Raw genomic sequence first — 26,712 nt, forward strand, 5'->3', positions numbered from 1 at the left:
CGGTTTGACACTGCAGTGGGCTCCCCGCACTCAGGAAGTCGGAAAACATATAAACTGAAGATTGTTTTCTTCTTTAACTTTTTTCTATTTTTAGAATTTTTTCCCCCCAACATGCTTTAGGCCTAAAAACAACAATTTAGGTCAGTTGATGACTGAATGATTTTACAATTTCTATTCCCTGCATGGAGGCGAGCCTCTGTGATTTCCAGTTATAGGGCCCAGCATAGCTGTATGAAAAGGCTCAGCGTAGGTAAGAAGCTGTGGGCTTGAATTTGTGGTGTCATTTGAACATTGCATCTTTCTTTTATTGTATACCTTTCTATCTCTAAAATGGGAGTATCGTAAGCCCCCTTCCGCCTCAGAAAGTTAACTGCGAGGCTTAAACAAGCATCACAACAAAAGTGAAATAAAAGACCCAAAGTCTCTCAGTCAAACAGTTCCAAATCTTAGATTCTAGCTTTATCCTTTGTAACTTTTTAGACCTTGGGCTTAGCATCTTGGCTCAGTGACTGTTTTGTTGCTGTGAAGAGACCATGACCATGGCAACTCCTAAAACAGGAAGCAGTTAATTGGGGCTTTCTTACAGTTTCAGAGGTTTAATTCATTGTCATGGCAGGGAGCATGGCAGCACACAGGCAGCCATGGTGCTGGAGAAGCAGCTGAGAGTTCCTCAGCTCCAGGCAGCAGGAGGAGAGAGAGAGAGAGAGAGAGAGAGAGAGAGAGAGAGAGAGAGAGAGAGAGAGAGAGAGAGAGAGAGAGAAGGGGAGGGGAGGGGAGGGGAGAGGGGAGAGAGAGAGGGGAGAGGGAGAGAGAGAGGGGAAAGGGGAGAGGGAGAGAGAGGGGAGAGGGAGAGAGAGGGGAGAGGAGAGAGAGACGGGGAGAGGGAGAGGGAGAGAGAGAGGGGAGAGGAGAGAGAGAGGGGAGAGGAGAGAGAGAGGGGAGGAGAGGAGAGAGAGAGAGAGGGGAGGAGAGGAGAGAGAGAGGGGAGGAGAGGAGAGGAGAGGAGAAGAGAGAGAGAGAGAGGAGAGAGAGAGGGAGACTGGGCCTGGCTTGGGCTTTTGAAACCGCAAATCCCACCCCCCAGTGACACACTTCCTCCAACAAGGCCACACCCACCCCGGGAAGGCCACACCCCCTAAGCCCTAGCAAGTAGCAGTTCCCCCTAATGATGGAACATTCAGATCTATGAGCCTATGGGGGCCGTTCCTATTAAACCACCACACCTCTTTAAGTTTATATTTTTATTCCCTTTAAATTCAGTTAGCTGATGCCTTCCCTTCAAGGTGCTTAGGAATAAATGTGCACTTAACACCAAGATTGTAAGACTGTGCCTGATACCAGCCAAGACCTCCAGCAGGCCTAATATACTTTATGAATGCCAAGGGATGTGGCAGAACATGATTGGACAGGAACAGAGGCTCTGAAGTTAAGTGAAAGAGTCAGATCTGCGTGGCCATTGTGGAGTTTGTTGTGAAGCTGTATGCAGTTTTGTGCATTAAAATTTAGAGTAAGAAGAGTGGGCCCAGCTATAAATAACTGACGTTCTCAGTGTCCTTGTGAGCACGGGGGATTCCCAGGTGGCAGGAGGCAGGGATGCCCTCACAGGCTGTCTGAGTTCAGTCCCCATGGGACCTGAGCTCAGAAGTCAGCTGTGGAGTCAAGACTGGCGCAGCCTTGGCAGTTCTGATTTCAGGGACTCTGGGTGCAGCCTGGAATCCATGATTTAAACAGTTCCTTGACCAAGTCTGAAGCTCAGTGCCAGACATTGGGGACCTCTGCTCTAGTTCCTGAAGACAGCTCAGGGAAGGGTATGCAAGGAGGAAGCCAGGAAACCAGATACTGCATAGTCTGTCGGGGCGTAGTCAACCCGCTCAGGAGCAGGTGTCCCAGCCCTGCTCTGGGTCTAGTGTTCTGGAGACCCAGCTCTGCCTAGGCTAAGCTCCTCTGTTCCCCCTCACTGCCTCTAATCTGATGCCTGCTCATGTGTTTCGCTACCTCATACCCTCACTTTCTACACCCAGTGTTGGTTTCTTCTGCATCTCCTTTGCTGTAGACACTCTTCCCCGTGTCAGGCAGAAGACATGGCTGGCTTAGGGAGCCACTTATTGGTGGCCTGAGGCTTCCGTGTGCTTCCCTGAAACTCTGTCTTCTGGGGCCTGATGGGGACAATCAGTTCTGAGTGTGTGAGGAGCTGCCCAGCCTGTAAGGACCAACCAGAAAAGGTGTGGGCAGGGCTGGCTTCTGAGCAGGGCAGGATTCCCAGGAGGCATTGGGCTGTAGTTGGCCTGCTGCCTACCACCCCACTCCCATGGCCCTCACACATGCAGCACACCCCCTTGCAGAAGCCTTTGAAGTCGGTGGTGATAGTCGAATCACAAGATCCCTGGGCTGCTAACACAGCAGTTGGTCATGAAGCATGAGTTATGGTGGAGGTAGTGGTGGTGGTGTATGTACCTGTATGTGTGTGCTGTGTGCACTTGAGCACGCGGTGGTACATGTGTGGAGATCAGAAGACAATTTGAGGATTCTGGGGGTCAATCTCAGGTTGCCAGGCTTGGCAACAGGTCCCTTAACCTGCCGCGCCACCTTGCTGGCCCTGTCTCGGTTGCTGAGTGCTCATTCCCCAGTCCTCAGATCCTGGCATCAGGTCTTACGACAAGGAGGGAGTGGGACCTGGCATTCCAGTTGGAGGATCACAACATGAGGACAGTATCAAAGTGCTATCAGGTGTGCCTGGAACAGCTGAGACTGTCCTCTCAAAGAAAGTGGCCAAAGACACAGGAGACCTCTCCACCAGTGACCTGTGCTGCATAGGAAGCTAGGAATTAGTGCATCGAGTGGGGCAAGCTTCACTAGGTGCTGAGGCACTGGGCACTGAGGCACTGGGCGCTGAGGCACTGGGCGCTGTGGCACTGGGCGCTGAGGCACTGGGCGCTGTGGCACTGGGCGCTGTGGCACTGGGCGCTGAGGCTCTGGGCGCTGAGGCACTAGGCGCTGAGGCACTGGGCACTGATGCACTGGGCGCTGAGGCACTGGGTGCTGTGGCACTGGGCGCTGAGGCACTGGGCGCTGAGGCACTGGGCGCTGTGGCACTGGGCGCTGAGGCACTGGGCGCTGAGGCACTGGGTGCTGTGGCACTGGGCGCTGAGGCACTGGGCGCTGTGGCACTGGGCGCTGAGGCACTGGGCGCTGTGGCACTGGGCGCTGTGGCACTGGGCGCTGTGGCACTGGGCGCTGAGGCACTGGGCGCTGTGGCTCTGGGCGCTGTGGCACTGGGCGCTGAGGCACTGGGCACTGGGTGCTGTGGCACTGGGCGCTGAGGCACTGGACACTGTGGCACTGGGCGCTGCGGCACTGGGCGCTGCGGCACTGGGCGCTGTGGCACTGAGCACTGTCTCTCTGGGCGCTGTAGCACTGGGCGCTGTGGCACTGGGCGCTGAGGCATTAGGCACTGGGCGCTGCGGCACTGGGCGCTGAGGCATTAGGCACTGGGCACTGCAGCACTGGACTCTGTGGCACTGGGCACTGCAGCACTGCAGCACCACAGCAGTGTTGGTTTTTAAGTCTTAATCCTTTGAAGTACTTCACCCTAAGTCTTACTATCCAAATGTGCAGTGCGTAGAGAAAGCCTGGGAACAATTGCTTATCAAAGTCAGTCCTGCTCCTGCTGTGGGTGATAGTGTCAGTTGTGTCCGTTATAACCAACATCGTTAACAAACTGAAGTAGCTGGGGCAGGAGATGTGGTTCTGAGGTTAAGAGAACTGACTGCTCTTCCAGAGTCCCTGAGTTCAATTCCCAGCGACCGCTCGGAGCCTCACAACCATCTGTAATGTGATTTGATGCCCTCTTCTGGGATGCAGGTGTACACACAGACAGAGCACAATATACATACTAAACAAACAAACAAACAAACAAATCTTTTTTTAAAATTAGGCAGATATCCCTCACAGGTGTGCCTTAAAAAAAAAAAAAAAATAACCGAAGTAGCAAAGAAGATGGTAGCTGTGTCATTACACCATGTAGAAAAGGTAGCATTTGCCTGTTACTTACGTCAGTAAGTATGTAGAGGGTCATGGAACAAAAGAATACTTCTTCCTGAGGGTCACAGCAAGTGTTGATAGATCTGAGTTTTTTTTTTTTTTTTTTTTTTTTTTTTTTTTTTTTTTTTTAAAGGTTTTATTTTTTTTATTTATGAGCGCTCTACCTGCATGTACACCTGCAGGCCAGAAGAGGGCATCAGATCACATTATAGATGCTTGTGAGCCGCCATGTGGTTGCTGGGAATTGAACTCAGGACCTCTGGAAGAATAGACAGTGCTCTTAACCTCTCAGCCATCTCTCCAGCCCCCGATAGATCTGAGTTTTAATTGGATCAGCTCCTGCTACTCCTTGCCGCCCAAGTTCAAAACCCAGTACTCAGTGTAGCCTGCCTGCCACCTTAATGCACTTTTTGTTTCTGCATTTTTCTTTTCTTTCTTTCTTTCTTTCTTTTAGGGATTCAAGATTTCTTTTTTTAATTAATACATTTATTTTTTTTGTTTTTTTTCCTTTTTATTACTTAAACATTTTTTAGTTTACATATACATTTATATTATTGCATGTACATACAATAAACTACCTGTAGCAAGAAGAACCATGACACAATCAGGAATTATATAAATGTTACATTCTTAGGGTTTTTTGGCTACTTGTAGTTGACAGCCTTGAAGAAGACATCTTTCCTACCTTGATGTGTCTAAAATTCTGAATGTAAATCAATCTCCATCACATCTTGTCATTATCAGCTTAAAACATCTATCTATCTATCTATCTATCTAAAAACATCTTAACCCCTAAGCAACTAAGCTTCATTGTAAAACTAAGCGACCTGGTCTTCAACTCCATCAGAGACTTGAGAAGGAATAAACTTAATTACCTGAGTATGCCGGGAGTGCAGGTTAGTAGCTTTCCGAATGAGATGATGACAGAGACAGCTTTCTACCTGAATAGCCACCTAAAACTCTCTATAACATTGGAGCATCGTCTTCAGCCTTCTGGCCCAATATATCTGACAGACATACTTGTGAGGCAGGAACGATTAAGGACTTGCTTACCCTGTCTTGGCAGAGTTTGGCCGTCAACTCCTACATTTTTTTAATTGGTAGCTAATTAACTATTTCTTATGTAATCTATCCTGACTTAGAGTTAACATGGTCTGACTATGGATGAAGTAATTTCTATAGAGGCTGGGCCTCAAGGGCCCCAGAGTGCTAGTGTTAGAATAAAACAAAAAACTAGAGCACCAGATCCATCCCCAGCCCTAACAGAGGAGGGAAGTATAAAGCCACCTGATTAGACCTAAACACCTTGGGAAAGGAGCTTAAAACAGACTTTGCCAGCCAATGTTTATTGCTCAGAAAGATCTAGAAAAGATGGAACAGGAAGAGATGGTCTAGAAATCTGGAGTCACTCAGTCTAGCAGGCTCTTCTTGTCCTGTAGAGGACAAACAGGAAGGCCTTCAAAGGCATGGAACACTGGCAGTGCCCTCCCGGCTCTGGAGGCCTGGGTTATCTCACCAGTGGAGAGGGCCAGGTTTGCTTACAAGGTCGCCATGGAGGCCTGGCGGGAGTGCTTGTGTCTTCACGGGAACTTATCTCAAAGCTGCATAGCTCTGCACTTGATCCCCAGGAGGGGAGGGGACAGTCCAAACAGGGTTCCTGCACTCCCTTATCTAATGTTGGTGACACTGGCACCCTTGGTGCCAAGTACACACTGAACCAGACACAGATGTCTGCTGCAGACAGTGTAAACACAGTAGCAAACACTCACTAGCAGCCTCTCACAGGCCTGTAACATGTTTGCACATCATGTAAGGACCAGGGTTTGCCGTCTTGGGACTTAATGGTCGCCGAGTAAATTGTCTAGCTCAGCCACAGAACTAGTAATGGCAGAGCAGGTGCACGTTTCTGAGCTATGTCACCCACAGTGTGAGGTAAGGCCTAATAGGAACAGGGAAAGAGGTGGTGGCTAGTGAGGACTGGGGCCGCTTCTTTCCACTCGGGTTGGAGACACTTGAGTGCGCTCCCAGAATTCAGTGTGGTCTTGTGTTAAAAAGCAAATTAAACTTTCATTTTGTACTTTATTTTCTTACGTGCCTTTTTTGCATTTTTTTTATGCTCTCTTTGGGGACTCAGAGTCTTTAGGATTCTGTGTCCCTAGGTGTTTTGTTTTGTTTTGTTTATGAGACGTGTGGGGTGGGGAGTAGCTTTTGTGTCAAATTGGCCCATTTCTCCAAAAGATGCCCCAGTCCTTCCGTCTCTCTCAGTCACTGAAGTAATTTCTAAAGCATATAAGGAAGCCATTGCCTTCATTTATTTTCAGAAATTGTGATTGGTGTTTGGATGAAAAATAATAGATAAGCAAAACTTAGCAAGTTATTAAAAGAAAAATTCACTTCAATCTAAGAAGTATTTAAAAAATTATTTCCCCTTTAAATGAAGACACTAAACTATGCAGGGTGCAGTGGCACACGCCTGTAATCCCAGCACTCAGGGAGGCAGAGGCAGATGATCACTGTGAGTTCCAGGCCAGCCTGGTCTACAAAGAGAGTCCAGGACAGCCAAGGCTACACAGAGAAACCCTGTCTTAGAAAACAAAAACAAAAAAGACATGGAAATGCACTGTTTTGCAGGAGCATGCTGGTAGCTCCAGCCACTTGCCCCAACGCTCAGCATGTACACAGAGGCTCACAACCATCTCTAACTTGAGTTCTAGGGGATCTGGTCCCCTTTTCTGACCTGAACAGACACCACATGTGTACTCAGTGCACAGGCTGACAATCAGGGAAAACACCCAGAAGCATTAATAATGATAATACAATAAAAATAAAGAGCCAGTGGGCGAGGTGTGGTGGCACACAGCTTTAATCCCAGCACTCGGGAGGCAGAGGCAGGAGGATCTCTGTGAATTCAAGGTCAGCCTGGTCTGTTATACAGAGAAACCCCCTCAAACATCAAAATATAAAACTAAAAGACCCCCCCAAAAGACCTAAAGTAAACACACACACACACACACACACACACACGCACACACACGTTCTTAAATATTTGATTTCAAAAGTACTCCCGTTAAAATAGCCTTTTTTTCCCCTGTCAGGGTGCAGTGGTGTGAGCCTGTGCTCTCCTCTCCTGGGAAATCTGAGGCAGGAGAATCGCAGGAGTCCAGGAGTTGCAGAGTAGCATAAGCCTAGGCAACATAGAAGACCTTATCTCAATAACAATCACAACAAACAAACAAACGCTTTTTCATCTGAGTCACATCCTGTATCATAGAGTCATGTACAGCCATGGTGGCATTACAGATGACCAGAGTGAGAGGTTCCCCACAGGAAATGAATTGTGTCCAGTGCATTCACACTCCGCAGAATTGCTCTAATTTTACCTTTTTCTTTTTCTTTTTTTCCTTTCTCCTGACACAGATGAAGAACTAGCCCTGGATGGCAGCTTTGACCAAGACCTGAAAAGTTACCACAGGCTGCACTGGGAAACAGAATTCAGACCTGTGGCCCAGCAGCTTCTGGAGCGAATCCAGAGTCACCACACGTTCCTGGAGCCCTTGCCCGTCCCTTCCTAACACGACACAGGCTACCGGCAGGGCTGGGCAGTCAGGTGTCCCTCATTCATGAGAAATGGTAAAAGCATGACGCATTGTCCGTGTTCACACATGCTGCGTGTTGTTAAAGTACTGGTTTTAGTGAATAGCCCAAATATTTTGAAGGAAGTAAGCATTTCTTTTTCTAGGTATTATGTAAAATGAATATATTTTTTTTTTCTGCTATGAGAGATATATGCATTTTTAAGACTTCTTTTTCTATTCGCCTTTAAATCGCTTAGAAAAAGTCCTTAAAAACCTCGATTTGACAACTTTGGAATGATTGTGCTTTGTCAGTTCACCAGTTAGGGGACTGCGCGCTGGGGACACAGGCTTCAACCACGGGAAGCGTGGAAGAGTGGTCCACAGGAGAGGTGCATGAACCGACATCTGTTTCAATTCCTACTACATCCAATAATAAGCTGCTTGCCTGGTACTAGTGTTTTCCTGTCCTCAAGGAATAAGCAGAAAAAGAGAGGAAACTGCTTAGAGGGCTGGAGATGGGGCCCAGGGTGGAGAGCTGGAGATGCGGCCCAGGGCTGAAGGCTAGAGATGGGGCCCAGGGTGGAGAGCTGGAGATGTGGTCCAGGGCGGAAGGCTGGAGATGAGGCCCAGTGGTAACACCTGACTGCCAGGCTCAGGGTCCAGGCTTGATCCCCAGCAGGGGAGTAGGAGGAAAAACTGTGTTTGGTCATCGTTTTAGATTCTAGTTGTTTTGTTTGTATGGATGTTTGGCATGCACGGGTGTCTGTGCACCCTGTGCATGCAGTGCCTGGGGAGGCCAGAAGAGGGCGTCAGATCCTGAAACTGGAGCTATATGGTTGTGAGCCTCCATGTGGGGGCTGGGAATCAAACGTAGGTCCTCTGCAAGAGCAGCCAGTGCTCCTAACCACTGAACCATCTCTCCAGGCCCTACTTACAAATTTTGTGTGTGTGTGTGTGTGTGTGTGTCTGTCTGTCTGTCTGTCTCTGTATAAACATATGCCTAATGTGTGTGGATTCCCTTGAACTCAGAAGAGGGTGTCAGAGCCCCTGAAACTGGAGTTACAGGTGGCTTTGAGCTCCTGGACACAGGTGCTGAAAGCCAAACTCAGGTTGTCTGCAAGAGCAGCAAGTGCTGTTAACCACCGAGCCATCTTGCTAGCCCCAGACTCCTACTTCCTGAATTAAATAAGCGAAACAGATTTTTTTAAAAAGTACTTTGTCTTTCTTTTCATTTGAAATATAGTGACTGGTTCCCCTCCCCCCTCATTAGACCGTATCTGAGATGATATAATGGATGAGAAAGTACATGTTTAGCAGTATGGCATTCCTGTTTCACTCCTAGCTCTCTTCTGCTAGCTGTGGGGGCTTTAGGCAATTACCTAAATTTCTTGAGCTTATACTAGAAAATGAGAATAATACCTCTATTTCAGTGTATTATTAGTCAGGGCTCTTAGAGGAATAGGGTAGGGGTGTGTGTGTGTGTGTAAGTGTGTGTGTGTGTATGTGTGTGTATATATATATATATATATATATATATATATATATATATAGAGAGAGAGAGAGAGAGAGAGAGAGAGAGAGAGAGAGAGAGAGAGATTTATTAGGTTGGCTAACTGGCTGTCTGAACTTTGGAGAATGTGAGAAGCCAGTATCTGACCAGTCCAGGGCAACCTTAGTCTGGCGCTGAAGGCACGGAGGATGCCTGAGAGCATGCGGTCTTCAGTTTGTGTCAGAGACTGTACAAGTTGGGTTCCAAAGTCAATGAAGGATGACAGCAATAGTGGCAAAAACAGAATGGATGCGCTTGCCAGCCAGTGTGCAGGTCAGAAGGCAAAACCCAGTGTTTTCCTCAGACCTCCTTGTAGCTGGGTGGCCTCAGGCAGAGCATGTGAGGAAGGTTGTCCTTACTTGGTTAAGCTTTCCAGGAACTCTCCCAGCGGGCAGACATGTCTCTCAGTTGGTCCCAGAGCTAATAAGACTGACCACCACTGTTAACACACAGCTGAGTTTAGAGCAAAGCCTCAATCAGCAGGTGGTAGGCACACACTGTAACTATTAGGACGGGAGTCTGGTTGCTTGTGTCAGGAGGGTAAAATTTGCTTTTGAATAAATGATTTAAAAAGACAAAGCCACCGTGACTGTTGATTGTTAGTCCGTACTGGCCAAATGAAGGTTTGCTGTTCTGCTTAGAGAAAGCTGTTATGAACAGTTCAGTTTTGACCCCAAATGTGACCTTGGGATGAAACAGACGTCTCAGGGCTGAATGAGTTGCTGAAACGTCTTAGGATGCTGCACATTTCCAGAAGCAGGCAGATTTTTGTAAGGGCCAGTTGTAATCCATCTGTACATGGATGCACTTCAGCCTGGAGATGGAATCCATGTAAACCCGAAGCACTAAGGATGTAAGCCCACTTGATCCACAGCAAGTTACATCCGTGTCAGTAAAAATTAATTAAATTCAGCTAGGCACAGGGGCAGAGATGGATCTCTGTGAGTTTGGGGCCAGCCTGGTCTACAAAGTAAGTCCAGGTCAGCCAAGGCTACACAGAGAAACCCTGTCTCAATCTCCCCACCCTCCCCCAAATCAAATTATTCCCTATCCAAAACATATTCCTCCCTCAGTATTTATAACTACTAGCTCATGGTGGAGTCCCAGTCTCTCCATACCAAACACAACCCCCTGAGACACAGATAGGCTAGGCCCTTAGAACCACCTATTTGCAAGTGTGTTGTGGGAGGGGCCAATGACTAAAAACCATAAAAGCTTCATTCATTCTTTTCATTTTTTTATAAAATTTTATGTGTGGAGGTGTTTTACCTGCAGGTACATCTGTGCACACTAGCATGCCTAGTGCCTGTGAAGGCCAGAAGAGGCCACTGGATCCCCTGGAACTAGAGTTACAGATGGTTGCGAGCCACCAAGTGGGTGCCGGGCATCAAACCCAGGTCCTCTGGAAAGGCGCTCTTAATTGGCTCTTAAAACACAGAAAGCCATCTCTCCAGCTCCTTCTTTTTTCCTTTTGGAAGTTTGCGTACATGTGTATGTTGTATGTTGAACACATTTCCCCCTAATGTCCCCTCCCCTTCTTCTCTCTCCCCTCCCCTCTTCCATGGATCTCCCTTGTCTGCCTACATGGTTTTCTTTCTGCTTTCCTGTCGTGCACACACATGCCCCTTTCTCCTCACCGGCAGCATGGCACCATGTTACGACTGTACTTAGTAATGTGAGGTGAACCCACTTTGTTCTGCAACAGGCCTCCAGAAACGTATCCTGTAAGCTAGAACTCTTTACTCAATATAGCTCCTCCTCCCATCCCCTTTCCCATTCTAAACTCTGGTGACTTTGGGTAAACCTCGTATAGATGGTGGCATAGAGTGTTTGTCTTTTGTGGATCTCTTGTTTCACGTAGCAGAGTGTCTACGCGCTTCATCTGTCACAGCAAACAACAGAATTCCCTTCCTCCTTTGCACATATGCTCGTGCATGCACACACAATCTGAACACCCACACGTGCATCTCGCTTTGTCCATCCACCCACACCGGTGGACATCTGCACTGCTCCTAAGCCATGGCCGGTAGCTGTTTTGAATGATGGCTCTGTGAATATGGGTGTGCAAATGTTGCTCTGATGTCTTGGTTTTAACTATTGCAAATGTTCCTTTTATTTCTTCAGATGAGGGGATGAGATGAAAGCCGTATCCACACTCTACAAGTACTTGGCTTGGGCTGAGCCCAGAGTGTTTCTATATAACTATCCCTGGGTCTAAGCCTGGAAGCTTCTAGGCTCTGTAACAATCTAATCTTCTGCAAGCCTCCAACATCCATCTGCTGTCCTAGGCCTAGAATGTTCCAGACTCTGAGATTTACTGCTAAATAAGCTCATTCTTTCTACTTCTTTCTGAACTCTGGCTGGCTGGTTCAACTCAGCTCTTCTGGCTCAAAATTCTTCTCCCAGCTGACTGAATTCAAACTGGCTTCCCACTGAATTACTCTGCTTGGAAAAATTACCTCTGACCAGGAATTGAGCTGCACTGAATGCATGAACTGACCGGAACTGCACTGCACTCAACTCAGCTGAATTGCACTGAACTGTTCTCTCTCTCTCTCTCTCTCTCTCTCTCTCTCTCTCTCTCTCTCTCTCTCTCTCTCTCTCTCGTGTGTGTGTGTGTGTGTGTGTGTGTGTGTGTGTGTTGTTTTTAAGTAGCTTCTCTTTCCTGCCTGTTCTCATGAGACTTGGCCATATCCTATCTCTGACTCTACTACCAAATCTTTCTCTGATTCGTCACTTTGTCTGCCCCTCTTTGTTTGGTATTAAAGGTGTGTACTAAATTTCAGCCAGAAGGATTAAAGGTGTATCCTGTCTATATTCCAGCCAGAGGGATTAAAGGAGTGTACCAAAGGAGTACACTAAGAACGTGTCTGTCTTCCAGCTAGATCACACACAAACCTAGGTCTTTGGATGTAATCCCTTGCACAGCAGTCATGTTGCTGTATTAGGATTTGTCTACATGGTGGTGTAGTTCAGACTATAATAACAAAACCACCATAGTTTGAGTGAGCTAACAATAGAAGTGTATTCCTCACAGAGGTTGGGAAGTCTAAGACTGGTTCTGGTCAGTTTGGTTCCTCTCCAGGCTCTTTTTGTGGTCCTTTGTAGATTATGGATCACACACATGATTTACAACTGGTTTCTAGCATTTCACAGATTGCCTTTCACTCTAGCATCCTTAGCATTTCCATATTTAAAGTCTGGTACAGTTGTGCCTGTTTTCAGTTTGTTTGTTTTTATTTTTTTTATTTTCTGTTTTTGTTTTTTGTTTGTTTGTTTGTTTGTTTTTCTTTTGCTGCCTGTGGTTTGAGTGTCATAGTGCAAGAAAAATCCTGGCCAAACCCAACGCCTTGAAATGTCCCCAGTGTTTTCTTCTAGGAGTTTTGAAGATGAAGGAAACCTTACATTTGTCTTTGAGGTGATTTTTTTTTTTTTAAACATTTATTTCTATGCATGGGAGTGAGGGTAGTGCACACATACCACAATGTGTGGGGAGGTCAGAAGGCAAGTTTTGAGAGTCAGGTCTCATCTTCCATCACATGGGTCCCAGGGATTGAACTCAAGTTGTCAGGCTGGGTGGGCAAACGTTCTTACCTACTGTGCCATCTTGCTGGCCTTGAGTGTGTGATGAAAGCTGAAGGCCCAACTTCATTTCCTCCATGTGGCCATCTACTTTTCCCAAAACCATTTGTCGAGGGGCCAGCCTTCCCTCATGGGTTGGCCCTGGCATGTTTGTCCTGGCTCATTTGTCCATTTGTATATTTGCATGCATTTCTGGTTCTCCATAGATTTCTTTTCCTACTCCATTGGCCTCTTGTTTGTCTCTATGCTATGACATGGGCACAGTACCACTGACTTTACCCTATTTTCTCATTTTGTTTTGTTGATTCAAGACCCTTTGAGATTCAAGGTGAATTTTAGATCCAGGCACAGTTATACAGGCCTACTGAAAAGGCTGGGGCAGGAGGAGCTGGAAGCCAGCCTGGGCTACACAGCGAGTTCAAGACTGGCCTTGGCAACTAAAGGAAGCCATCTCAGAATAAAGAGTAAACAGAAGGCTGAGGATACAGAGCATTTGGCCAGCATGTGTGAAGCTCTGGGTTCCATCTCTGGTACTAAAAAAATTTTTAAAAGATGTCAATTTTAGAATACAGTTTTCTCTCCTGAAAAGAAATATCCCCGAGATGTGATGGTAGCTGTGATGAGGGAGCAGATGGCCGGCTGTGCCACAGGCTTCGGAGCGATAGTAAGTCTCCTAACCCAGGAACACACCTTGCATTTCCTTACGTTTTTAATTTCTGACACTGGTATGTAATTTTCAGGATACAACTTTTTCATGTTGTCTACATCTGCTCAGTCTGTGATAACAAAATGCTTTTGTACTAGGTAAAACACAGACAATGTACATTTATTATTCACAGTTCTGGAGGCTGCAGAGTCTAAAATGAGGGCTTTGGTCCTCATATAGGCCTTGTGTGTAATAGATATTACATACCACATACACACGCATGCATGCGCGCGCGCACACACACGCACATGCAAGCGCATACATGCACACACAGATGCACACACACGCACACACACAGGCTCGTGCACAGGCATCTATACTGATGTCACAGTAATGCTTCTGGCGGTAAGAAGACAACTTTGAGGGGTCGTTTCTCTCTCTCCTCTGTCATTGAGGTGCTAGAGCTGGACCTCAGGTCTTAGGTACAGATGCCACCTTTACCGCTGAGCCATCTCACAGCCCTCTAAGTTTAACTGTTTGATTTTTGCTTGTTTTAGTTAACATGGCTAAAGGTCGATATTTTCAAAAAATAATTCTTTGACAATTTTTAATGGTTTCATTTATCATTTTCCTAGTCTCCCACTTCCCCGGTTTTGGACATAATTTATTCTCATTTCTTGTGATGAAATCAATTCTTCTGTTCCTTCATCCTCTTTCTCTCCTCTCCTCCCCTTCTCCTTCTGCCCTTTCCAACCGTGCCCTCTTCCTTTTCAGTGCAGCTTAAGCCTCCATTGTTAGGGTTGCTCCTCCCGCACCCAGTAAGTTTAGGCGCAGCACGTTTTTGTTTCTTTTGGAAAGAGATGTGTGCAGACTTCCTTTGATTTCTTCTTCGGTCTGTTGTTTAACAACACTGCGCTGTTTAATTTTTACATACTCGTGGATTTTCCTACCGCCGGTGATTTCTAGCTTTATTCAGCCTGCCCACTGTAATCAGAATACACGGTATAGGGTATGTCTACCCTGCAGGCTGTGGCCTGACTTACTCCTGGGAACGGTCCGTGTCTGGAAGAAGGTAGGCTCTGCTGAAACTCAGTGTTCTGTGTGTGTGTCAGGAGTCCTGCGCTGGGCAAGCCCTTTCCTTCCGCTCTGACCTGTGGCCTGCTGTTGTACTCACTATTGAAAGTAGGGCACTGATGTCATGCACTGTTACTGCATTGTTTCAGTCTTGTCAGTGTTTTCTATAGTTTCGAGCTCTGATAGCTGGCTGTGTGTATGTCTGTAGTCACTCAGTCTTTCTGTTAAACTGACCTGTTGGGTTATATAATGATCTAACAAGTCGCATTTTCACCCTTGTGACAGTTTCTGACTGCCATCTACTTTGCCGGGTGGCAGTATGACTACCTCTGTACTCTAACATTTTTATGGAATATTAATATGCACACCCTTATATGTAAACGTAGTTCCTTGTATGCAGCAGTAGATGCTTTAACAAATCTATTTGGCCAGCCTGTGCCTAGGGATCCACGTACAGTCGACAAATTACAGATGGGAAAGGGCTTGTTCCTGTTAGCCAGCTTCTACATACCGGTAGCCCTTCGGTCCTCATTTTCTCTGCTTTCCTTCGTGTTTCACCTTTTATGCTAGTTTTGCTGACATGCTCTTACTATCTGTTCATTTCCTTCTGTATATATTCGAGCTATGTTTTCTTTGTGGCTACCATAGGAAACGCACAAAGCATCATAATAGCCTAACAATCTATTTTAACCAGTAATAACTTTAATGTACAAAATTTATACCTTTATATCCCTGCTTGTACCTCTACTTACATGCTACATATTTATATATCAAACCCCGTTTATATAATTTATTTCATGCCTTTGTCATTTTTAAATTCTATAATCAGACTTAATAGTGAGTTTAAGCACCAGAATTACACAGTACAAATTACTTTTCCATAAACTTGTTCATGTTTGCGTTTTACTGGTGAACTTAGATTTCAAGTGGCCTTGGAGTGAAGATTCTATGGCCTGTGATATTTATTGGTCTTCTTCAAGTGCAGGATTCCTTTGCAGCGCTGTGAACAATGGTCCTAAATCTCTGCAGCCTTGGCTTAGCCGGGAAGGTCATCATCCCCCTTCCCCTCTGGAAGCCCGTGACGGTTGTATTCTTGGTTCACAGGCATTTTCTTTTGGCACTTTCAATGTATCATCTCAGTATGTTGTCCTGAATGGTTTCTGCTGGAAATCTCCAGGTCATATACCCTTATGGGCGGTGAGTTAAATTCTCTCTCGCTGCTCCTAGGCTTCTGTTTTGACATTTCTTTCCATAGTTTGACTATGCAGTGGTGTGCGAGCCCTCCGTTTCCTCACTGTGTCTGTGGCTTTATCCTGCGTGTAGCTCACTGGACTTGCTGAGTTACTATTGCTATGATCTAATGACTGAAGCCACCAAGTCACACCATGTAACAGATCCCACGGCGGAGGTTTATTAGGGGGTGTGTGTATGCAGAGGCTCATCTGAGAGAGGTGGAGGAAAAAGGTGCAGGGGAGGGGGGGCACTGGCTTTTAAGAGCATGAGCACGGGCAGGATATACCACTGTAGTGGACTGTGGAAATGTACCTCACCTTGGCGGCCAGAGATGATGACATATCCTGCTTTCACTAGGTTCCTGGGGGCGGGCCGGTGGAGATGCCTAGTTGCTAACAACATATCTATTTCCTTCAGTAAACTTGGAATGTTTAGAATGAAAAGAGTAAGTGAGGATTGGGGAGCGTAGCTCAGTGGTAGAGTGATTGAATTATGATTGAGGCCCTTGGTACTAATAGGTTTTTTCCTGCTGACAAAATAAGCCAGCCAGTTCAAGTCAGATTAAAGCACCAAGGCAGGTTTATTGGATGCAGCTCTGGGTGGGTTCACTGGTCCCAAGGAATGAGGCAAGGGATGTTACCATGGGAGGGAGGGGAAAAGGAAGGGGAAGAGAAAGAGAGTGTGTGTGTACAGAGAGAGGGAGGGAGAGGGGGAAAGAGAGAGAGGGAGGGAGAGAATATGCAGAAAGAGGAAGGGAATCAAAATGTCTGGATTATCTAGGGAAGCCCCGCTCCTGGGCCGGAAAGTTCAGGGTAGAGGACAAGATGTGCCAGACACACCCTGCAACGGGTAGGGACTGAGGGATGCTGGGAGAACCTGGAGGCCAGGTTGGCTTTGGTATGGTAAATATGTACCTCAGCCACTCGTCCTGGGTCTGAAACCCAACACAGCAAACCGATGAACAAGCATTTTGGTCCCTTTGTTTCATTTTGTGTATGCTGGGTGCATGATGCTCAGATCGCTTTTAAGCCCTTCATTTCTCGTTATTCTCTTGTTCTTCTGACCTGTTAACTATCAATTGACCGGTTTTCCATATTCAGCAGGTTTCACCTGTCTGACGAAGTCTGCTGTTGACTGAATCTCTCTTGTGAGTTTTCCACTTCCTTTCAGGTATTGTTTCGCTATGTGCCCCAAGCTGGCCTCAAACTTACTTAGAGCACTTCTGTATCAACCCCCAAGTAGTGGGATCACAGGAAATAGCCGCTAAGCTTTTCATCAATTCTGCTATTTTTCAGTTCAAGAATTTGGTTCTTTTGTGCAGTTTTTCTCTGTAGCCATTAAAGTCAGTTTCCTGACTTTACACAGTTGTCTATACCTGCTTTAGCTCATTAAGCAGCTTATAGAGACATCTTTAGTTCCTGACAGAGAGCTCTTTCTTTTCTTAGACAGGGAGGGACTCACTCCATAGCTTTCGTTGGCCTGGAACTCACTGTGTAGACCAGGCAGGCCTTGAACCCTCGGAGATCTATCTGCCTTCCTCTGCCTCCCAGGTGGTGGGAGAAAAGGCGTGCCTGAGATGCCCAGCCCAAGAACTGTTTTGTTAGTGTCAAGATGTTTCTTTCATTGGCACATGGTTCTCTATTCCTTTGTATGCCTTGTGGGATTTTGTTGAGATTGAGGACTTTGATAAAAAAAAAAAAAGAAAAAAAAAAAAAAAAAAAAAAAGGCCATATTTCTCACTGTTTATATAGACAGGCTTTGTGTGGCTCCCCCTTAATCCTGGGGTCGGTAGCCACCGGTCCTCAGGAACAAGGGAGCAGAAGAGATGAACTGGGCGCTTCAGTGGTCTGTGAGCATGGGTGGAAATAACCTTCCGGAACCAGCTGCGGGGAGGCAGATCAGTTTTATTCAGGGTGGAGGAGGAAGGATTACCTACAACTTCAGAGAAGGATGGGGAGACCCAGGATGGCTGAACATCCTTGGCTGATGGGCTAAGGGACTGAGATGCCTCATTACCATTGAGAGGCATTCCAGGAATCTGAGATTCCTTACTGAACAGGAGAAAGAGAATTGGACCTGTAGTTTCCCTAAGGACTACATGACACTCTTTAGGTACAGAGTGGTGTCTGGGATCCTGTAGACAGAGAAGAGGAAACTTCACTGACAAAGGGAGTCCATTTTTTTTTTTTTTTTTTTTTTGCACCAAGCTCAGGCTTTGTGGTAAGGTTGACTTTAGCAGCAGGGTTTTCCTAACAGCTTAGTGCAGAAAACCTCCCCTCAGTTAGCTCTGGAATCTGTCAATCCCTAGGAGAATGGATGTGTGTTGCTTTCATCCCAGTGTATGTTTGAGTTCCCTGTGAAGCTCCCTCTGCTTAGGAGCCTTGAAGTTCGCTGTTCCTCCTCTGCACTCTTGCTGCCCCAGTGTCTGGCCGCAGAACCCCACGTGTTGTGCCATTTTAGGGCACTGGCTTTGCGCAGCCTCAGTATCATCTAAACAATGCCAACACACCCCACCAGTGCTGAGTCAGGTGAGACAAAAGCCAGTGTCAGCAGTCACACGTGCCGGACACAGGATTGAAGGTTATCCTTCGTTCTGTGCCATACTGTGCTGTGGAAAGGCTCTGTTGGGCCCTACATGCCCCATTAGGGCTCTCACGAAACGCTCTTCTCTATGCATTGTTTGTCAACGTAGTCTCTTGCCTGGGGTCTTAGCGCTTGCCAGCCATCACAGTGTTCAAGGGGCAGAGGCAGGTGGTCACCTGGGCTAGAGGGAGATCTTCTTTAAGGTTGGAGCGGGAAGATCTGTGCTCCGTGGCAGACCATCCTGTTGACTGCTGATGCAAATAGACTATGAAATAGTATCTTGATGGGAAATGTGCCTGCCTGATGTTGTATTTATTGATACAGGGACTGTATCAAAATTAATTATGAATAGCTAAATTATTAGGTTGTCCTGTTGTATAGTGTCACTACTTTATATATGAAGTTAAACCTAAACAGGGTAAACATAGGTTTGGGTCCACCCATATTCATAGTTTGAGATACTTAACAAACTTGGCCTAATAAAACAGTTCCTCTTGGGTGCTGGCCTACGATGTCTGAGGCCTGGGTTTAATACTCAACTATGGGAAAACAAATCCTCTAGAATTTTACCAAAAAGTCAGATTTAAAAATTGACCCCTAGAACTTCACCCAAGCATCTTTAAACGTATTTCCTCTAGGGAAGGAGAGACTGTTGGTCTCCCCTGGAGTGTGCTTCTTTCCTCAGTTATTTTGGAAACTTTAAAAAATTACCCAGAAACCAGGTGGTATGGCACAAGTCTTTAAGCCCAGCACTTGGGAGCACTTGAAAAACAATTACTCAGAAACATTAGAAATTCCGTATGTTTAGAGAAACCCCGAGGGCCTTCAGGAAGCACCGACGTATCAGCTTTTAACTAGTTTTTATCTTCGTGACTGTGGCTGTAAACACACTTTGACTTATTCAATATTTAATTTCTGTCTGATTTCCACGAGAAACTTCAGTGGACTGAGTTCATGTATTTGTGTTTTGTGTTCACTTTCTTAGTGTGAGCACTCTCCTAGTGTGAGCACTCTATCAGAGCTAGTGTGAGCACTCTCCTAGTGTGAGCACACTTCTAGTGTGAATACTCTATCAGACCTAGTGTGAGCACTCTCCTAGTTTGAGCACTGTTAGTGTGAGCACTCTCCTAGTGTAAGCACTCTCCTACTGTGTGCACTCTCCTATTGTAGCTGCTACTAGAAGCTTTTTGTTTTCAAGACAAAGTGCAAGTAAAGGCAGCAGTCAGCAGGAGTGGAAGCATTACCTGTCCAGCGCAGTCACTTACCAGGCTCACTGGTGCTGCTGTGGGAAAACAGCAGCTGGCAGAGGCACATGCAAATCTATGGGAAGAGCACATGGGCACTGGCTAACCAGAAGGATTTTCATTCTTTTTTCCTTTCCAGACATTAGCCCAAGTTGTCTTCCAACTTCCTAGCTAGCTGAGGATGACCCTGAACTCTTGATTTGCCTGGCTCTACCTCCCAAGTGCTGGGATCATGCTGTACCGCGCAGTCACTCAAATGTAAGACCACTTGAAGATGACTTGGAAGGTTCTCCCAGGGATATATACTCACTGTAGTTTGAGGTACATAGAGCTCGGTTGTGGGACCCAGGGGGACTGTCTGATTCATGGCAATGGCACTCGATCAGTGGTGGTGACTTTTCACACAGGAATGGGTTCATGACCATGAGAGCTTGGCTCTGACCAGACATGGCTGTTGGGATCACTGGGTGTTCCTTCAGAAGACCCAGGTTCAGTTCCCTGCACCCACGTGACAGCTCACCACTGTCTGTAACTCAAGCTCCAGGAGTTCCCACACCTTAACACAGATACACATACAGGCAAACACCAATGTACATAAAATACAACTGATTTTTAAAAAGTATCCAGTTCCATGTACTGAGCTATAGTGATGCAAAATGAACTAACACAGCATTGTTGATGGCAGGTGTCATATTGCCTCACAACCCCTACCGCCATGATGTTTAAAGCAGGCTTAGAACGGCTTTGCCATTTAGTTCCTGCCATTCATCTGACTGCAGTGTACATGTGAAACTCAGCTTCTGCTACTAACTGGGAAGCTAAAGTATGACTTGGAAAATTAAGGAAGCAAATTGAGGAAAATTATTCTTTATTGAAAAATACCAATAATACTGACAGACTTCAGAAGCAATTCATGGTTCCAGAATACAAAGTACTTAATACATTTTTTTTCCAAACCTCTTTGTATCTCAAAGATAGCATTTTTGTAAATCAAGATACAAATTTGATAACCTCACTAAAATATTTTCCAGCTTTATTCTTTAAGGAGCTGCACAAGGAGCTGCACAACCTTCAAGGTCAGGGTCACGAGGTCAACAGGAGCACGGGAGGAACGCAGCAGCAATATTTTCTACATTGTAGGTGTTGGAAACAACAATCCTGCACAAGGCAGCTGCCTCCCTGTGTCAGAGACTCTTGGGAAATAGCATATTAAAAGACAGTCTGTTTTTCTTATAACACTCACTCTTTCATTTTAAGATTGCTCTTTGGAGAAAATCTTTTAAGAATGCCACTGTAATATCATCCAATAACTGAAATTTTAAAAACTAGAATGAAAGAAACAAACTGTTACCAGCAACACGGTCTTTGCTGAGCTGTAAGTAATAATTCTATGCTTTTTTAGATGCAAGAAAAAAAAACGTGTACAAGTTCAACTGAAACCACACAGAGTACGCACATTGGCTCAGGTAGTGGCAGTGCTCACGTTAGTCGCTAGCAGCTCAGCTGGACAGCCTCGTCTGCAGCCCCAGCACAGCAGCACCGGGCTCCGCTGGATTCCTTAGTACCCAAGTCCAGTCTTTACCCAGCTTGCTTGTTACCGTGTCACAGCAGAGCAACAAGAGCTGGAAAATCACTAGTTGCTGTATTGAAACACGTTTACAGCAAATCCTGTGACCAGTAGCTTTTCTTCACAGCTCTAACACTGAGGCTGCCAGCTGCTCACCGCGACACAAGCAGTGGCCTCCCACAGTAAGAGAGCAGACACTAAAGGAATCATGGCACAACGGATTCTGGATTCTCTTATCTACCATTGGTCCTGGGGCCTGGCTCCACCCCGTCGTAGACTACACTTGCTGCTCATTCCAGGACATCGTGAATGGAGGAGAGGCATCAGGTCATATAGCGGGTGATGGCTCTCAGAGCATAGAGGAGCTCTGCTTGCATCCTAGCTTCTATAAGAAGCAGATTGACATGAACCTGAGCATAAAATACAACATGTAAGGGCAGGTTATAGACATCACAGTTTCCCAGTGCAGCCAATAAGAAAGCAAGTCCCGAGTAAGTACAATTATTTATCCCTTGATAAGTAACTGGTCTCAGGATTCTCCTTGGATAACCAAATCCCTGGATGTTCTAGTCTCTTGCACTAACTAGCGTACTATACACATGGTGAGCACACAGCCTCCCATTACTTAGAATACAATATAAGTGCCATGCAAACGGTTGTTACAGTGACTTAGTTGGCACAGATATAATCGTGATTGTGATCCTCAGCTAGCTCAATGTATGGATGCAGAAACATGACTTTGAAGGGCCAAGGGCATATTCTATGTGCTACCACAGAACTTAAGCCTGTGTGTGTGAGCACACTGCCAGACTTCTTATGGGATAAATGTCTTATTCTATTTACATTTGACCACATGCCTTCCTGGATAGTTGTTATAGTTCAGAAAATCTAGGCACTGTTTTGTCAGCCTTCTAGAATTCTCTGCCAAACCATCAGTTTCTAGAAAGATGCTTCTGGCCATTTGAGCCTAAGCCCAGCTATGATGGCATTTCTGAGGACAGAGTGCCCAGCCATCTACTCTCGCTCTCGTCTCTCAGGCGCCGTCCCTGAGGCAGCCACCCTAGAATGATGGTGGAAGGAGAGCAACCGCAGAGTGAAGCAGCCGCCAGGAGCACGTACCTTCTCGGAGTGCTTGAACTGCCTCCAGAAGCTGTCATACATTCTTTTGGTAACCTTTTCAGGAGTGCACACGACAGTTTTGATATAAACTTTAAAGCTACGATCCAACAGCTGGTTAATTTCACCATAGTCATAGTCATCGTATCTGTTAAAGACAGGAACGGGCCACCGTCAGTGTGCACACTTCCTTCTATGTGCTGCACACACACATGTGAACACACACTCCCCCCTCATTGTATGGGCAGTTAGTCTAATACAGTTAGAAACGATACAGCTTCATGATGTTTAAATGGGGTGGGATGAGAAAGCATAAAGGACAGAACTCAGGAAGAACAGTTTTCCTGTGCTCAAGCAGGGTGGTCACCGCAGCAGTACAAACACCGCTGCACTACCAAGCAACCCACACTCACAACCACAACCACAGTGAAACCAACTCTGAAAAGATGAGTGTTGAAATTAACAATGTCTATTTATTACCGGTACTGTCACACACCGTAAGATGGTCATTTGCATGTGTCAGAGCAGTTTCAGATGAGGAGGAACGTCATGCACGTGTAAAGCAGGAGGGCTGCCTAGTGGCTAAGGAGCTCACAGTGTCCCTTTTAGGAGCGGCTGAGGGCCTGCTTACAGCAATGTCTGGGCTGCAGGCCACACAGGCACGGACATTACCTACTGAGTTGTCAGTGGAAAAGGGAGACAGTTCTTGGCAAAGCTGGTCCTGTAACCATCCGGGGGGCCCAAGTGTGGGCACTCATTAGTAGAAATGAGTTTAAAACTGGTTGGATGTACTTTAGAGGCCTAAGTAGCATAAATTAAAGAGAGCTCGCAGGTCTCAAACAATAGGTGAGAAAGCAAAAGCCATGCAGTGTACGATTTGTATGTGAGGACTGTGCATGTTTCTAAAGAACACAGCATGGTGGAAACCTAACAGGCTTCGAGAGAGTTCCACTGCAGTGAGGGCACAGGCTGAATTCCGAGAACTATGAAGTCCAGCAGACACAAAGACACGCAACCATCAAGCCCGTCTCCCCTGTGTGCTGGGACAGTTTGCTTGCTCTGTCCTCTCAAGTCACTTTCCACCTGTCAAGTCCTGACCTCTGAGAGGGAAAAGCCCAAGCTGTACTGACATGGGCCTGCGAAGCTCGAGAGCTGTAAGAATAAGCTCAGGGCAGGGGCAGGGCAGGGGCGGGGGTGGGGGTGGAGAGGGAGAGAGCAAGCTGACTAACCGTATCCCAAACACGCAGTGGATGTAGTTCCAGATGGCGCGCCTGAGCATCGAGGTGTCCACGTCTTTGTGCATGGCCATGGTGTTGTAAGTAAGATTGTAAGCGATGTGGAACTTCTCGTCGATTAGCTGGCCCACATCTGGATACAGACGATTCACTAGAGAGTAGCCGTGGTCCTCCCAGCAGTAGTCCTAAACACACGGAGACAGGAACTATGAATACTTACCATGTGGCAAAACGCTACACGTCCCCCGCGCTGCAGGAATGAGGTCCCGGCAGCTGGGACTGTCCACTGACTTTGAACGTCAGGTTCCCTAGCACTACAGTCCACTTTCAGTTTCCATACTGCAACATGAGAAAGTTAGGAATTGCGATTTGGCCGAGCTAAGAACCGAGAGAGCCGTGGGCTTCCATTTCTCCTCAGCTTTCCACCTGGTCCTCATCCATGTCCCATCACTGCGCACATTCAAATGTTCCACACAGTTTATCAATTTCCAAAGTCAGCTATGGTAGCTGATGCCTATTATCTTAAGAGCCCAAAGTTAGAGACCATCCTGGACTATATAACAAGAACATGTCACAAAACAAAAATGAAAAAAAAAAAAAAATCCAGCTCAATATATACACGCCCCATCTCTCTCTCCCCCCTCCACCCTGCATCTGGTTTTCAGCCCTTTTAACCAAGTCTTTTAATTCTAATAGAGTCTCCTTGATGCCTCTGTGCTTCAAACAACTCAAGCTCCGACAGAGAGGTAGGAGCTTTCTCTTGTCATGTGCTGACCTCGCCCATTCAGCCTGCTGTGCCCTGTGCTGGCATCCGAGGCACCCTCCCTCTTTAAAACTGCGCCCCGCTTATGGAAGCAGCCACCTTGTCTGCAACTCCTCACAACCTTCACTGGACCTAAACTGAGACTAAATTAGACCCAGCTGTCTTCTCCCTCTGATGGAAGGCCCACCCTGTGCTACCTGAAGCAAACCCACGGCGTGCACACCCTAGGAAAATGACTCAGTGCTGAGCTACATTCTCAGCTGCCCTGTGTATGTTAGCCCAAATCTCTCACATTCATCTCTCTCCATAAAACTTTTAATTCACAGTAATCCTGTCAATTTATTTCATTTCATGACAGCTCATCTCTTCCTTGTGGCTACATTCTGTTCTTCTAAAAGCTCAACTCTTCCTTGTGGCTAAGTTTTGTCCTTTTAAACAGTATTTTAGTTTGGGTGGGGGCAAAGAAACAAAATGTCTTAGAAGTTCAACTACTTTTATAACTCTAATAAAGTTATTAATAGCACTGGCCTGTAACCAAAAACTGGGCAACTTGAGTAATTCACCTGTTTGTTACTTACTTAAATACTAAACAATAAATTTAACACATATATTAAGCTATAGCATAATTCTGCTGATGAACTGAAAACCTTACGAAATTAGGAGTGCAGAATAGGTAGTCTGTAAATGTTGCTAGTTACTAATTGTCAACTTTCATTCAGGTCACCGCTCTATGGAAGCAGTTTGCTAAGCACTGAGCACAGGTCTCAAGTCCAGGTGGCCCCTTCATATCCGGCACAGAGAGAGCTTTTTAAGCAATTATGTTATGCAGATTACGTTACCTGGACACGAAATGTTGGGACATGCATCCCGTGCCTGGAGAAGTCCTTATAGCCATAACTGGTGTCCTCAAAGTGCCGGGACACATCCCTTGCTGGTGGAGCTTCGTCATCATCTGAAGTTATTAAAAAAGTCTTTTAAAAGCTTTTTGAAAACAAGATGTAATTCATCTTATCCGTAATAAGTACATGTAAAATGAACCACTGTTGACACTAAATAACAAATATGAACCAAAACACTCTCTTCTCATCTCATGTAGCCCAGGCTGGCTTCAACCTTGCCATGTAGCTCAAGATTATCTTCTTGCCTCTATCTCCTGGGAGCTGAGATCACAGGCACATGCCACCGTGACTGGTGTATGTGACGCTGGGGATAGAATCCAGGGCTTTGTGTATGCTGAGCAGTCTCCCCATTACACCCCCACCCCACAATAAAGTCTTAAACACATCTCGCTTACCACAAAGTAGAATGGAGGAAAAACAAGATTCTTTGAGGTAAGCGACACATTCACAGAATTCTGCATGCCTTTCACTCCCTCGTGGATTGACACTTCTCCCTTTGTCCTTCTACACTAACAGAATCTCCAAAGTCTGGATTCTAAGTTAAGAGAACTAAATCACGCATGGGTTAAGGCACATGCCACCAAGCCCAACAAGCTTCCATGTGGTGGAAGGAAAGAGCCTCCTGCAGATGACCTCTGACCTCCACATGCATGCCCTGGCATGATGTCCTCTGACCTCCACATGCATGCCATGGCATGCATACACCCTGTCAGCCCCTTTGCAATAATACTATTTAAAACAAAGAAAAATGGGGAGAGTGTTAGTATATTAATTGCTGTGTGCCCCACTCTTACTCTGGGGCGGCCTTTCTTAAACGTTATTACCGGGAAGTAGAGAGAGCCGCAGCGGCCTCCCTGGAAGGGCACACTGTGCATCAGCTCTTATGAATGTATTGAGACTCTAAAAAGCTGGGCTTGTGAGAGAAGCTGCTCAGCACGTTCAGGTTGCTCTCACCCGAAGAGAAGACAAGCATGCTCTCCCTCTTCTCTATTTCGAAGCGTGACGCCATCTCCTCCTGGCTGGCCTCCTCTTCGGCTCGGCACTCCTGTAGCTGCTTCATCTTTTCCATGAGGGCTTCGACTTCAAAGAAGGAGTCACTTACCTTAAGAGAGAACACTGATTGTACACATGGCAGGCACAGAGTGAACGGCAGGAATTTCATTAAGTCTGTCTCAGAAAAACCTTTATCTGAATGTAATAGAAACAGATTTTCTTATGATATTAATAAATATAACTTAGCCTACTGAGTATAGATATTTAAAATTTAAGATTCAAGAAAAAAATATTTCAAAAAATTATACTGCAGTCTAACCTTAAAAAATAATAACATAGTAACTATTCACACTGTTTTAATGATTAAAACAACACTGTCAATTTAAAGCAGAATTGAAAATTGAGTACTTAAATTTTAGTTTCTACTCGCTCAGGTAAATAAGTACACAGAGTACACACTGTCAACATGTCTGTCATTTTTAAAATAGCAATTGTTCTATTTATACAGTTTTACCAATTACACTGTCCTCACATGGCTGGAGTTGGCCAGCTGAGCTCTGTGAATGGGGCTAGCAGCTGTCACTTGCTGGGACAACTACCACAGTGTCTTAT

The 26,712-nt window shown here is 46.0% G+C and overlaps 2 protein-coding genes across 3 annotated transcripts in view; one reads left to right on the forward strand and one right to left on the reverse strand.

Annotated features, from left to right (window-relative positions):
* Armc2 (armadillo repeat containing 2) overlaps positions 1–7,958 on the forward strand; it is a 109,847-nt gene extending 101,889 nt beyond the window's left edge. Inside the window, exon 18 of the mRNA XM_051164313.1 lies at positions 7,459–7,958. Within this exon, the coding sequence (XP_051020270.1) occupies positions 7,459–7,613 (155 nt within the window). The 3' untranslated portion in view covers positions 7,614–7,958. The remainder of the gene's footprint in view (positions 1–7,458) is intronic.
* Positions 7,959–21,417: 13,459 nt separating this feature from the next.
* Positions 21,418–26,712, reverse strand: part of Sesn1 (sestrin 1) — an 89,334-nt gene continuing 84,039 nt past the window's right edge. For both annotated transcript variants that reach the window (XM_051164599.1, XM_051164600.1), the window contains exons 6-10: positions 26,062–26,209; positions 25,048–25,160; positions 23,440–23,630; positions 22,214–22,358; positions 21,418–21,504 (exon numbers count right to left, since the gene is read on the reverse strand). In XM_051164599.1, coding sequence (XP_051020556.1) covers positions 21,418–21,504; positions 22,214–22,358; positions 23,440–23,630; positions 25,048–25,160; positions 26,062–26,209 — 684 coding nt within the window. The remainder of the gene's footprint in view (positions 21,505–22,213; positions 22,359–23,439; positions 23,631–25,047; positions 25,161–26,061; positions 26,210–26,712) is intronic.

Source organism: Acomys russatus, chromosome 21, assembly GCF_903995435.1.
Source record: "Acomys russatus chromosome 21, mAcoRus1.1, whole genome shotgun sequence".
NCBI lineage: Eukaryota > Metazoa > Chordata > Mammalia > Rodentia > Muridae > Acomys > Acomys russatus.